The sequence below is a fragment of the Buteo buteo genome, chromosome 16 (genome assembly GCF_964188355.1).
Source record: "Buteo buteo chromosome 16, bButBut1.hap1.1, whole genome shotgun sequence".
Taxonomy (NCBI): Eukaryota; Metazoa; Chordata; class Aves; order Accipitriformes; family Accipitridae; genus Buteo; species Buteo buteo.
The window spans coordinates 14539737-14554152 of record NC_134186.1 but is presented as its reverse complement, the minus strand read 5'-3'; the positions used below and the strand labels follow the sequence as shown (position 1 = coordinate 14554152).

The window sequence follows — 14416 nt, the reverse complement described above, 5'->3', positions numbered from 1 at the left end:
GGCTGAGTATTCACAAATGCCACTGAAATTGGTAACTGAACTGTTAGTGTAGCTTGGAGCAAATCTACAGCACAGAGGCTTAATCTAGATTGTCTTTTTTTCTTCTCATACAATAAGCATAGGGGAAAACACTTGCTTTTCTTTGCTTGGCATATCTTCAATTGCATATGAATTTCTATGCGTTTTACAATAGTATAACAGTATGATGATTTGTGCTTAGAAGTTGTTTGTTTAAATGCAGAGAAATGCTTCGCAGAATGCAGACTTACATTTTAGGAAGAAATTAGAAAATAGGGCAAAAAATTACATAAGGATATTTTAGCTCATTTTTCACCCCAAAACCCAGAAATTGCAAAAGTAAGGCATGTTACTTGAACTAGGCTCATACAGGTTTAGGCACATAGTTTTATGCCCCAGTTCAAGTAGTCTCACTTTTCTTGCCTGGTGCTGTAAGCCTACAAACTTTGTGAATTTGGACATAATGTGGAAATGAATGAGGTGAAACAGCCCTGAGATGGGTTGCAAGAGTCAGAAATGTCACATCTTTCCAAACCCCATCCTGTCTCTGAGACTGTTGTCTCCTGCAGGAAGGTGTCACTCCCTGCTGAGTTAGACTTTACACTCCCAGGGATGTGGGAAGATGTCCACAGCTGGAATAGCAGTCAATGCCTTACAAATCCTAGAAAATCAGCAAGTACTGGAAAGCTGTATCAGTTTGTGGACGCAATACTTGGGCAATCCCACTTCCATTATTGTGGGGTTTCCTAGTGGTATTCCAGGGTTTAATTTTCACTTACTTTGTGCGATCTTGAGTAAAACCATTCTGTGGGAATGCTTTCTGAATAAACCTATGCTATGTATGAAATATCAGAGGTGACAGAGCGGTCTGCAAGTGGCCAAGTTACTGGGTCTTTGCTGTTTAATGTTTGTCAGCTAAGCGGTGATGACTGATCACATCAGCTAAGCCAAGTTGGGAGTCTTAAAACCATCATGATGGTTGCAGTGTGGTGGCTTGCCCTAAAGCCCATAGTTGTGGATGTGGGACAACTAATGGTAGGTGGGCATAGCAGAAAAAAATAAGGAAGTGAGACCACAGTTACTGGGGCAGTGATGATGCTGTTGCTTTTGTGAAAGGGTGTTGAAAGAATTTGGAGAGCACTGTGATAGCTTGTAGTACTTCGTGGAGCTCCTCCAAACCTGAGAGGATGTGTGGGTGGAGAAGAGAGGATCTGAAGGTACACATGTGAAAGATAGTTAGCTTTGAGAGGGGTGTGATTAATTTCCTGGCTTTTTTACATCTGAGTCATAAGGCACACATTGGTGAGCACACAAGAAAGAGTAAGCATCAGCCTCAAGTAGTGTTCTCAGAAAGGATTTGTGGCTAAGGGGTTTTTTTTGTTAGGATTTTTTGGTTTGCTTACTTTGACTATTTAGCCAGCTTCTTAACCTTGATTTACGTGAACCAAACCACATTGTTTGTTTTGGAAACTGGAGCACCCCAGGCAGGTGGGCTGCTGTTCACAAAGGTTTTCCCCCCCAGTGCACGAACCCTAACATTATTAGAGGGTAGAGTTTGGCAGCAGAGCCAAGCTGATCTAAAGTCTTGTGGCCAGCAGAAGAGGAAGCACGACTGTCTTCCCCTCTGCTGACCAGCTCCCATGGCTCCCCCAATCCATGTGTACAGCAGGCATGTTTTAAATCCTGCTCCTGAAAATATCTTAGTCTTAAGTCTAAGCCTTATCAAATATCAGTGGAACTTGGGCTTCTCAGTCACTTAGTGTTTTTGAACATGTTTTCTTGCAGTATATCTTATGTCTTCCTTGATAAGATTGCCTGTGAGACTAATAATAATAGTAATTCCTTAATTAGGCGACCCACTGTACGCTTGAGGAGGTTGGAGCTGAATCCTGCATCTGTTACGCACCACCAACTCCTGGTCAATAATAAACTGCACACAGAAGGAGTGCAGGACAGACCTTGCGCAAGTGCAGATGAATTATTCAGCTCCTCTGGAAGGTACAGCCTTTGATCAGGCATTTGCCATAGGTGACAACAGTGATGAATTTGTGCACATCTCTCCTGTTCAGTTGAAATGTTTAGTCTTTAGCATTTTGCTGTCTTTTATTTTCTTGGGGTTGGATGTTCCACCCTTACCCCAAGTTCCAGGTTTTTTGGTTAAAAAAATACCTAACTCTATACATTAATAGTATGGATTCATGTCATTGAAAAGAAAAGCAGAGATGGCAGGGCTCCTTATATATTAGATGCAAACACAAGGAGAATCAGGTATTCAGTGCAATTATAATCTGAAATAATAAATGTTTTGTATAAATAGCATTTCATTAAGTAATAACATAAGGCTGGAGAACAGTTCAGTTTGTGGCTTGTGTTGAAAAATACAGCATGGAATGACTGAGTCAGGGAAGCTGACGCTTGGGAATGGGATCATTTGTTTTGTGCGGTTTTGGATTTCAGAAAGAGGCCTGCCTGCGGCCAACGGGATGGTGCTTTTTTTGAGTTTGGTTTGCGCATAGGGCTCTGGAAAGTCAGAAGGGTATTGTGAGAGGGGGTATTGCCAATGTGTGTGATTGGCAACAAGTAGTAAAATGATGGTAAGCTGTTCATTCAGCATGTGACAGGAGTTTTAGCATAACTTTCCTTTAGTTGTTTGAGCATCATTAAGAAAACCCACGCGTGACAATACAACCAAGTTTCTAGCAGCTTGGTGATAATTTGCTGTTGGATCAGATTGCTGTAGCTGGGGGTAAAACGGGAATTGACATGCTGCTTGCTTGTGCTGGCAGGGGAGAAATGGGGCGGTGAGAAGCAGGGGTGAAGGGGACTTGGTAGTGGCGTACCTGTTTCTCAGTCATATGATGTCTGTTGTTCCTGTTGCTCAGGAATGATGCTGTGCCCCTGAACTCAAAATCTGGGGAGAAGGAGATGAGAAACTTTGTCATCTTCAGGCAGTTTTACAGAAGAGAAAGTAACTGAAGGACAGGTTGTGAATGATGTTAGGCATTTGCTCTTTTATCTGTAGGGCTGCAGAAATCACTGTGACTTACTCAGTCCTTTGGTGTTTCTTGTTGTTGTTTTTTCTTCTTCTTTTTGCTATTTCCCCTTCTTATTAAATACAGCGTCTTTTTGGTTTTGCTTTTAGATTGCCCAGCTTTTCAGGCAATCTCACCTCTTGCTCATCATTCAGCAGCTGTTTCCACATAGCTTAGTGCTTCTACTCTGAATGCTGCATGGTAGTGTTTTCCTGCCTTAAGAGTGGCTTTTCCCTTCGTAGTCTCTTCTTCCTTGGCCACTTCTTTGTGAAGGAATACAGAAGGGCTCTTGACCTGAGTGCAGACGAACGTTTCTGCGCTTCCTAATAGCCTTGCAGTTTGGCTGGGCTCTCAAATATTTGGAAAAGTTGAGGAGGAGCCTCACGCTTGTACATAGGACATCTGCGTCCCAAGTAATGTCCTTTGGGTGCTGATTTGTCAGTAGGGCTGTGCTATAGAAGACCAGGCATGCGTTCTTTGATGCTTATAAGCGCTCTTTTGCCTGGGAAGTGTGCCCAAACTCTTCTTGCTGTGGCACTGAGACCATCACAGGCTGGAGGGGGGTCCCTCCACTTGAAGCTTGCTTCTGCTGCATTTCTCCTTTCTGTAAAGCTGGAGGGGTTGCTTCTAGTGTTGCTTCTCATCAGCTGGCCTGCCTCATCTTTGTGGAGAGAGTGCTTTTTGTAATCTCTCATATGGAGAACAAGATTTAATGGTATCTACTGACTGCTTTTTGAGGGTGTGTCTGCTTGGGCCCATGACTGTGATGCAGGGAGCTACTGCTGATGGAGCTACTTGTGGCACCAACAACACAAGAGCCGGGGGGTGAGTGATTTGGGATTCAAGCTTTGCGTTGGGTTGTTGTGATATAGCTGCTTATTTGGAGTTAGCTCGTGGAATTGCAGAAGCAGCTAAGAAACTGTCTAAGAAAACAGGGTGGAAAGAGAAAATGAGACAATTTCAAGTTCTTTAGATAAATGTGTCAACCTCTGCAATTGGCAGGCTTGGCGCTTTGTGTGGGTAATGCACCATCTGGCATGAAGCTAAGCTGGATTTTCTAGAAGCAGTCCAACCAAAAGAGTAGCTGTTCTGCAGGTGATATTAGAGTCACTGGGGCTGGAGACTGCCTCTGCCTGCACCTACTGTGATGCCAAAAACAGACCCAGAGGTGCATGGGCAGAAACGCCCCATGCCCGCAAGCCTCCCTGGCATAAGGCACTGTGACCTGCCTGTCCTTGGGACATGTATCTCTGCATGCTTGTTTTTCCCTGGTCCTGTAGCTTTGCAAGGTGAATAGTGATATTTAATCCTTGATGCAATTGCTGGAGTAATCTGTTTGTTGCATGACGAAAGTGGCTGCTGCAGTTGATTGGCATCAGCGGGCTACAAGAGTCCCGGGAAATCAGGATTTTCCTCTCAAGCCCCTGCAGACCTACCCCTGGTGCTTTTATTTCACTCTTTTAGGAGCGTTTTGTGCTGCCACCTGGAGGGAGATGAAGAAAACTGTAGGCAAACTGGCCTGTAAATTAACGGGAATGGAAATGGCTTATTTGGAAGTAAAAGCATGAAGTTGAAAGACTAAAACACGTTTTCAAAGGAAAATTCTGGTGTGCTTGTCAGTATTACTAGCAGAATAGTTTCAGGCTGCAGTTAAATGGCAACTGATGATACTTTTATGGATATGTACACATACATAAACTAGACTTGAGAATATATACTAAGCGTTTTGAACTTCAACTACACTGAGTTTGTTTCAGAAAATGCAAAATATTCTTTTGTGAGAAGTAATAAAGTTTATACAGCATTAGGATGAAAGGAAAAATCTTATGAGTGAAAAAGACGTAATTCACATCTGCTGGTTTTTGTGGGATGGTGTCAAAGGTACTAACTAAAGTGTCTTTTGACTAAGATCTTGTAGGTTTTGTTTTTAAATTTATATGTGCTAAACAATCAGCATATGTTATGCAAGCTGGTTTTGTGAAAAAATAAACTGTTTAAAAAAAAAAAAGAGTGGAAACTAACATTTTACCAGCATGTTTGGGTTTTTTCTCTAATAGTTTGATATAGTTTTGGTGTTATTTTTATGTCAGTAGATTTTGGGGTATCTCTTTTGCAGGTTGAAAAATCTGGAATTTTTGGTTGGTTTTTTTTAACTGAGTCTTTCCACCCTGCTCCCCTCACCCCCCGCGTGTTAATTAAACCAGTCCTTATTTTATTTGAGCTACTGGTAGTTTTAAAGCTTTAATTTCTATTACTTATTTTTGTTTTCCAGGTCAGATGTACAATTGCCTGTAAGTATCATTCTGTTGTTAATTTTTTTAAAGTAACTCTCATTATCTTAGTTTCTTTTAAGAAAGGTCAAACAATATTAGGTAAGTATTCAAAAAAAAAAAACCAAACCAACAAAACTTCCTAAAAAGAATTTTTTGAAATGGCATTCAAAAATGTAAGCTCACTTGTTTTAGTAACTGTGATTTCTGCAATGCATTTAAGGATATTTAAAAATACAAATGTGTACTTTAATCCCTTTGCTTTTCGGTTTGTAAAGAGTTCTGGTAAAATCAAGTACAGATATAATATGCTTAGAAAAACTGGAAAATATACTTAAAGGCAATACAAAACAAACCCCAAACAAAAGACGACCCCAAAGTGAAGCTTTAAGAATTTTCTGAAGTGAGTATAGCAACTGCTGTACTTGCCAAGCTGACGAGTTTTCATGTGGCAGAAATGTCCAAAAGTACTTGCAGATGAGTTCTACCTTACTATTGAACATCAGACTTGCATGAGTTAGCCTTTAAATTTTAGGGCCTGAATCAACTCTCTCCACACTTTGGGCTGCGCTGCATCAACCTAAAGTTGCTTTCTGTAGGTGTACCATGTCTCTTCCTTACTTGTGGGAACACACTGTGGGAATATGAGAACTTTTTTCTCATACACTGAGGGGAAGAGACAAAATTGAATTGCTATGCCAGGTTAAGTAAAGCAGCTAGCTTCTGATAATACATCAGAAAAATGCACACACAGAATGTGGCTGCAAGTTTGTTCAATTCTTTTCAAACAAAACTGCACTGAAAAAAGGAGCAGATCATGGTATCTTTCATCCAAACCACGAGCAGAGTCAGTGAATGACTAAACTAATGTGGCAATCTCTTTATCCAATTAAAATTGTTGCACAGAAGTTAAAAGTGGTAAAACCAGGAAATGTGCAGTGAAATGTCAGTAGGAGAACAAACTGGGAAAACAGAATTGACTGCAGGTCTGTGGATGGTATCTATAAATGCCTATACTTTTGCAAATGGGAAACCCAGAAGTTTTGTAAAGATACTTACTGCTTTGTATTCTTTCTTTCAGGCACTGAGGATTGCAGCTCAAACAACGTAACTGCAGAAACAGGAACCAGTAGTAATGATAATTTATTAGTAAACTCTGCAAGTGGGAACAAAACCTATGGAGATGGAAGATCGACCAGGGATGTGTCACTATATGACAGGGCAATAAGTGATCGGAACAATGTAACGCGTAAGTGGTTTGGAATGTGACTGGGATGTGAATCTTCAGGGTGTTCTGTGCTTTTATACTGCATTAGCATTTTAAGCCTGAACTCTAGTCCAGAGTGCAAAGAGCATTGCAGGGGTGCAGATCCAACTGCTTTACTGGAGTAGAGAATGAGCCAAAGAACTATATTTGCACAGCTGACTGGGAGTTCAGTTTAATGCTGTGATTGGCATGTGGCCTTGAAATAGTTTTATCGCTGTTAGGCTTGGGCTTCCTTCTCTGCTTATTATGGCTTTTTAGGTTGCAACTGCAACAGTCCAAACATACTGTGACATACAGCTTTGAAATCAGCTGCACTCTGTTACATATGTAAGTACTCTACCTAGTGTAGAGGGAGCTGTATCAAGTATCTACAGTAGAGGTATGTGAATCTTGCAGCTAGAAAGGCTCATCTCTTTAGGATAGCCAGCTTAGGAAAAATAACACCAGGTTATGTGTTCCGGTCTCTCTCAGCACCCTGCATGAAGTTGACAGCTGTGGCAGGTAATCACTGCTGCACCTAGGCAGTTTTATTCCTTGAGAAGAAGTGAACCTTGAGGAATTAGAGTAGATTGCAGAGCTAGCAAGTGTGCCTTGCAACATATAAGGATGTCTTGTTTATTTTCCCAGGCTGATCACTGTTTTACAGAGACCTGTTATTTGGGTACAGCAGGGAGAAGACTCCTTTTATGTGTTTGTCAGCAAATAGTGTTGCAGGTTAAAAGATGTTGGGGTTTTTTTTTCCTTGCCTTTCACAGAGCCCAACCCCATTCTTGGTCTCAAGGCAGAATACGTTGGTGCTGAGAATATCAGCTTAACATGGGCAGTGAGCAACACTGCTTCCAACTCCTACACGTACAGGATGGTGGTTGCAAGTGGTACTTCTGTTAGGAACCTGACGTCCAATGTCACCGAAGCCGAAATTACAGATTTAACCCCTGGGACATTGTATAATTTCACAGTATTTGCAATAGCGAATGATGATGAGACAGAAGGAGAAGGAGTGTCCATAAGGCTGTATACAAGTAAGTCACAGTTGCTTGCAGCCCTATTTCTGGTGGACTGTATTTTGCTGTGCAACTCAGGGCTTTGCCTACCTATGTGAGGATTGTAATTCAATACTATTGTCTATAGACATGATGTTTTAGTCATGGAGCCTGATCTGGGCTGTATGCAAAGGATGTGATGTTAGTGTGCAGTAGAAACATAGCCCTGATGTTTTTGTTTTGTTTCTAATTATCTTCCTTCCTCACGTTCCCCTCCATCCATGCCTCTTTCCTGACTACATCTCTGGATTCCCAAGGGAAGCCCTGGGAGATCTGTCAGAGTTTGACGGCCTGTGCTTCTGCTTTGGAGTGTCACAGGGAGATGAATCACACTCAGAATGACTTTTCTTCCGTTCTCTCTTACCTGTCCATTGATGCAGAAGCCTCCAGGAGCATCTGGTGGTGGTGTCGGGGTGTTCCTGCACTCTGAACAAGGGGTGATGTGAAGACAGTGAAGCAGTGGTGTGCCTGTGTTTCTTCTGTCCCTGTATGTGAGCAGATGTTCTCGTAGGTTGACAGACTGTTGTGTTGCCTTTTACAGAGCCCAGCCCAGTTCTTGATCTCAAAGCAGAATATGTTGGTGTGACTTCTGTCAGCTTAACATGGATGGTGAATGATGCTACTTCCAACTCCTACACGTACAGGATAGAGGTTATAAGCAGTACCTCTGTTAGGAACCTGACATCCGATGTTACCAAAGCAGAAATTACCGAGCTAATCCCTGGGACGATGTACAATTTCACAGTATTTGCAGTAGCAGCTGATGGTCAGACGGAAGGAGAAGGAGTGCCCATAAGGCTGTATACAAGTAAGTCACAGCTTCTTGCAGCCCTTTTCTGCTGGGCGGCTCAGAGCTTTGCCTACCTGCCTGGGGTGATGTTTTAATCCTGGAGCCTAATCTGGGTGGTCTACTAAGTATGGGGTCTTAATGTGTGGAAGAAACATACCCCTGCTTTAAAAAAAAAAAAAAAAGCAGCAAAACCAGCCAAACAAAACCCACCTTCATTCCCCTCCATCCTTATCTCCTCATATATCCTCATATGGGAGATAACTTCTTGCCACAAGTACTTAGTGAGACAACTAGGAAAGGTGCCCTCCTAGAACTGCTATTTGTGAATAGAGAAGGACTCATGGGAGATGGGATGTCTTGGCCACAATGATTGTTAAATTGTCGAGTTTAAAATTTTCAGTGTAATGAGAAAAAAAAACAGCAGAGTTGCTACCCTGGACTTCAAGAGAGCAAATTCTAAGCTGTTCAGGGAGCTACTCAACAGGGTACCCTGAGAATCTGATTTTGAGGGCTTAGGATTCCGTGAATGCTGGTCAGATTTTAAGAACCACCTTTTAGAAGCACAGGAACAGGCAATTCTGCTGTGTTGAAAGTCAAGCAAGCAGGCCAGACAACCAGCTTGGCAGAACAGGGAACTCCTTGTGGAGCTCAAGAGGAAAAAGAAATTGTATGATCTCTGGAAGCAAGCTCAGGCTTCACAGGAAGATTACAGAGCTGTCGTTCATACATGCAGGGAGAGGACATGAAAGGCCAAAGCTCAGTTAGAGTTGAAACTGGCCAGTATTGTGTTAGAGAACAAGAAAGGCTTTTTTAAGTGCATTAATAGCAAGAGGAGGTCTAAAGAAAACACTGCACCAATACTTGTTGAAGATGGTCATCTGACTAACGGGGATGAATAAAAAGTGGAGCCATTCAAGGCTTTTTTTGTTTCAGTCCCTTGGGTTGCTCAGTCCCCTGAGTTCCTGAGTTGGAGGACCATGAGTGTGGGAACAGTGACTTTCCATTTGTGGACACTGAAATTGTAAGGGACTGGCTGTATCAGCTGAATGTTCACAAGTCCATGGGGCCTGATGGGGTTCATCCCAGAGTAATGAAGGAGCTAGCGGATGTTACGGCAGGACCCCTCTCGATCATCTACCAAAGGTCTTGGGAGTCTGGAGAGGTGCCTGCTGACTGGAAGTTAGCCAATGTTACTCCAATTTACAAGAAGGGTGTGAGGGAAGACCCAGGAAACTACAGACCTGTTAGTCTAACCTCAGTTCCTGGAAAAATTACAGAGAAGATCATACTGGGTACTACTGAAAGACGTTTAAGGAATAGCACAATCATCAGGCACAGTCAACATGGGTTCACAAAGGGAAAGTCCTGTTTAATTTTATATCCTTCTATAAGGTCACCTGCCTAGTGGATGAAGGGAAGGCGGTGGATGTAGTTTTCCTGGATTTTAGTAAGGCGGTTGATACTGTCCCTCACAGCATCCTTCTGGACATGAATGGGTTCATGGTGCACTGGATGAAGAACTGGCTGAACAGCACGGCTCAAAGGGTTGTAGTGAATGGGGCTACATCTGGCTGGCGACTGGTCACTAGCAGTGTTCCTCAGGGTTCAATCCTAGGGCCAGTGCTGTTCAATATATTCATCAATGATCTGGATGCAGGAGTTGAATGCACCATCAGCAGGTTTGCTGATGATGCCAAGCTGGGAGGTGCTGTTGATTCTCTTGAGGGACAGAAGGCCTTACAGAGGGATCTAGATAGAATGAAGCATTGGGCAATGATTAATGGGATGAAATTTAACATGTCCAATGCCAGATTCTGCACCTGGGATGGAGTAACACCAGGCACAAGTATGAATTGGGAGTGGAGTGGCTGGAGAGCAGCCCCATAGAAAGGGATCTGGGAGTGCTGGTTGACAGCAGGCTCAGTACAAGTCAGCAGTGAGCCCTGCCAGCCAAGAGGGCAAACCGCATCCTGGGGTGCATCAAACACAGGATAACCAACCGGTCAAAAGAGGTGATTATCCCGCTGTATTCAGCATTGGTGCGGGCTCACCTTGAATACCGTGTGCAGTGCCGGGCCCCACAATTTAAGAAGGAAGTGAAGGTCCTTGAATGCGTCCAGAGGAGGGCAACAAAGCTGGTGAAAGGGCTGGAAGGCGTGTCTTATGAGGAGCAGCTGAGGACTTTGGGTTTGTCTAGATTGGAGAAAAGGAGGCTGAGGGGTGAACTCATTGCTCTCTGCAGCTTCCTGAGGTGGGGGAGTGGAGAGGGAGGTGCTGAGCTCTTCTTCGTGGGATCCAGTGATAGAACATATGGGAATGGTTCAAAGCTACACTGGGGAGGTTTAGGCTTGACATTAGGAAGCATTTCTTTACTGGGATGGTGGTCAAACACTGGAACAGGCTTCCTAGAGTGGTGGTCAATGATGCGCCAAGCCTGTCAGTGTTTTATTGAGGGCATTGTCCAAATGCCTCTTATAGGCTTTAACTTTTGGTCAACCCTGAAGTGGTAAAGGCATTTGGACTAGATGATCGTTGTATGTACCTTCCAACGGAAATATTCTAGTCTAGTCTGTCTCTTTCCTGCCCACCTCTCCAGATTCCCAAGGGAAGCCCTGGGAGATCTGTCAGAGTGCGATGGCCTGTGCTTCTGCTTTGGAGTGTCACAGGGAGATGAATCACACTCAGAATGACTTTTCTTCCGTTCTCTCTTACCTGTCCATTGATGCAGAAGCCTCCAGGAGCATCTGGTGGTGGTGTCGGGGTGTTCCTGCACTCTGAACAAGGGGTGATGTGAAGACAGTGAAGCAGTGGTGTGCCTGTGTTTCTTCTGTCCCTGTATGTGAGCAGATGTTCTTGCAGTTTGACAGATTGTTGTTTTGTCTTTCACAGAGCCCAGCCCAGTCCATGATCTCAAGGCAGAATATGTTGGTACTGAGAATGTCAGCTTAACATGGGCAGTGAGCAACGCTGCTTCCAACTCCTACACGTACATGATAGAGGTTATGAGCGGTACCTCTGTTAGAAACCTGACGTCCAATGTCACCGAAGTCGAAATTACTGAGTTAATCCCTGGGACAATGTACGATTTCACAGTATTTGCAGTAGCAGCTGATGGTCAGACGGAAGGAGAAGGAGTGCCCATAAGGCTGTATACAAGTAAGTCACAGTTGCTTGCACACGTGTTTGTGCTGGTCTGTATTTTGCTGTGCAGCTCAGGGCTTTGCCTACCTGCCCAAAGGTTGAAATACAGTATAAACCTTATCTGGGCTGTCTAGTAAGAATGAGGTGTTAGTGTGCAGAGGAAACATAGCCCTGATTTTTTTTTAATTCCCCCCCCCTCCCCCCCAAACCCAACAAACCAGCAAAACCCCTCTAACCCTCCCAGCCCTGAAACAAAAAACCAGCCAAACAACAAAAAAAACAACCAACCAACAAAAACCCCTTCCTTCCCCACCATACTCCTCCCTTTCCTACCCACCTCTCTAGATTCCCAAGGGAAGCCCTGGGAGATCTGTCAGAGTGTGATGGCCTGTGCTTCTGCTTTGGAGTGTCACAGGGAGATGAATCACACTCAGAATGACTTTTCTTCCATTCTCTCTTACCTGTCCATTGATGCAGAAGCCTCCAGGAGCATCTGGTGGTGGTGTCGGGGTGTTCCTGCACTCTGAACAAGGGGTGATGTGAAGACAGTGAAGCAGTGGTGTGCCTGTGTTTCTTCTGTCCCTGTATGTGAGCAGATGTTCTCGTAGGTTGACAGACTGTTGTGTTGCCTTTTACAGAGCCCAGCCCAGTTCTTGATCTCAAAGCAGAATATGTTGGTGTGACTTCTGTCAGCTTAACATGGATGGTGAATGATGCTACTTCCAACTCCTACACGTACAGGATAGAGGTTATAAGCAGTACCTCTGTTAGGAACCTGACATCCGATGTTACCAAAGCAGAAATTACCGAGCTAATCCCTGGGACGATGTACAATTTCACAGTATTTGCAGTAGCAGCTGATGGTCAGACGGAAGGAGAAGGATTGTCAATAAGTCTGTATACAAGTAAGGAAATGATGCTTCTCAACTGCAAGTAAACATGCATTTTGTACCAAATTGCCCTACTTTTTTACCCTGCGTTTCCAGCTTTATACTATTTCTCGTTGTGGTGCTGCTTTGCTCCATATGCCTGTTAGCATGAATGCCAAGCGGCCTTTGGTAAAAGGGAAAAGGACTGAGATTTTATGTGTTTCTGTGTGTGCATGCATTGCCTGTAAAGCAGTTATTTTCATGAGCTTGGCTGCTGAAGACTATGTAGCAGCTGGATCTCTATAACAACATGACAAGGGCTGAATAGGCCCCCTGCAACACTTCTGGGAGCAGGTTATCACAGCTCATACCAAAGGATGTGGTGTGCAGGAATGTGGTGGCCAGGAACATAGAGGCTTTTTGTTCTTGACGATTGTTTTGAGCTCTTTGCAGAGTCCCTGGCTTGGGGCTCCTGTGGGCTGTGATAGTTCCTAGGGACACATTATCAAATGTGGTGCCATTTTTGCTGGCTTTGCACCATGGCACCTTTTTCTCAGATCAGAGGGATAGATGGGAGGAGAAGATCTCTCTTTTGTGTCTAGCTCAGGGGTGGAAAGGGGACAACAGCCCTACAAAGCAATTAGAACTATGTCCTGGAGTTGTTACTGAGTAGATGAGCTTGTCTAAGCTGCTTGAGATGAGTCGTGTCTGCCTAGTGTTGATGCTGAATCAGGCTTGCAGACACAGCCCCCCAGGGTGGGTCAGCTGTTGGACCTGCTCAAGGAGCCTATTTCCTTCTGCTGATGTTGAGGAGGGGCTGGGCTGAAGGGCTCAGATTAAGACTTATGGGTGCAATTTTGAGTTAACAGACCAAGATCACCCTGCACTCTGCTTCCTTCTGTAATTTCCATCTTTTTTCTCTGTATGGAAATGCACTGTGGAAACAATTTTAGCATGTGAAATGAAACAAAAACAATATCCCCCAGAACTTCTGTGGCCTTTTCAGAGATGTCCCAGCATGAATGTCTGAAACTGGGCATTGATACTGTAGAAGTGCTGCTTGGCTACAAATAATGCTTATTCTATGTGGAATAGGGAAATGTGGCTGTGGCTCTTCTTTCCTTCTGTGTCTTGACAGATTGTTGTCTTGCCTTTCACAGAGCCCAGGCCAGTTCTTGATCTCAAAGCAGAATATGTTGGTGTGACTTCTGTCAACTTAACATGGATGGTGAATGATGCTACTCCCAACTCCTACACATACAGGATAGAGGTTGTAAATGGTACTTCTATTAGGAACCTGACGTCCAGTGTCACCAAAGCAGAAATTACCGAGCTAATCCCTGGGATGATGTACAGTTTCACAGTATTTGCAGTAGTGGCTGATGGTCAGACAGAAGGAGAAGGACTGTCCATAATGCTGTATACAAGTGAGTCACAGTTGCTTGCACAGGTGTTCCTCATGGTCTGTATTTTGCTGTGCAGCTCAGGGCACTGCCTACCTGCCTGAGGGTTGTAATTTTAATACTGTTGCAGGCAGAGGTGATGTTTTTGTCCTGGAGATGGCCAATCTGCCAAGCACAGGAAAGTGCAGAAGAAGCATTGCACTTACAGAAAGCTGTTGGTGAAACTTGTCCCCAAGACTGGCAATGCAGAGAAGAGATTTTTTTTTTTTTCCCCAAGGACTTCCCCTAAATTTGAGAAAGGGGGTTGCATTCATTTCCTAGAGGATGGAGGCCTCATACCCTTCTTTTAAGGGGGTCCCACACGGAGCATATTGTGCCAGGGAAACTTTTGTAATTTGAGGGCCCATAGCTGCCATCGGGCTGTAGCAGGAGAGAGAGATTTAGGCAGCACTAGTTCAGGAGAACTGTTTTGGCCATCCAGCAATTTGCTGTGTTCAGTATCAAAAGTCTTGACATGTGGTGTTGGAAGGACCTTTTTGGAGCTGGCCTGTAAGGCTATAGCCCAGCCTGGTCATTCCACAGG

The 14416-nt window shown here is 44.0% G+C and overlaps 1 protein-coding gene across 2 annotated transcripts in view; it reads left to right on the top strand.

Annotated features, from left to right (window-relative positions):
• PTPRJ (protein tyrosine phosphatase receptor type J) overlaps positions 1–14416 on the top strand; it is a 77926-nt gene that overhangs the window by 44342 nt on the left and 19168 nt on the right. The window contains exons 2-8 of one of the 2 annotated variants that reach the window (XM_075047939.1): positions 5323–5341; positions 6402–6569; positions 7343–7609; positions 8172–8438; positions 11310–11576; positions 12200–12466; positions 13591–13857. In XM_075047939.1, coding sequence (XP_074904040.1) covers positions 5323–5341; positions 6402–6569; positions 7343–7609; positions 8172–8438; positions 11310–11576; positions 12200–12466; positions 13591–13857 — 1522 coding nt within the window. The remainder of the gene's footprint in view (positions 1–5322; positions 5342–6401; positions 6570–7342; positions 7610–8171; positions 8439–11309; positions 11577–12199; positions 12467–13590; positions 13858–14416) is intronic. The other variant, XM_075047940.1, reaches the window with a different exon arrangement.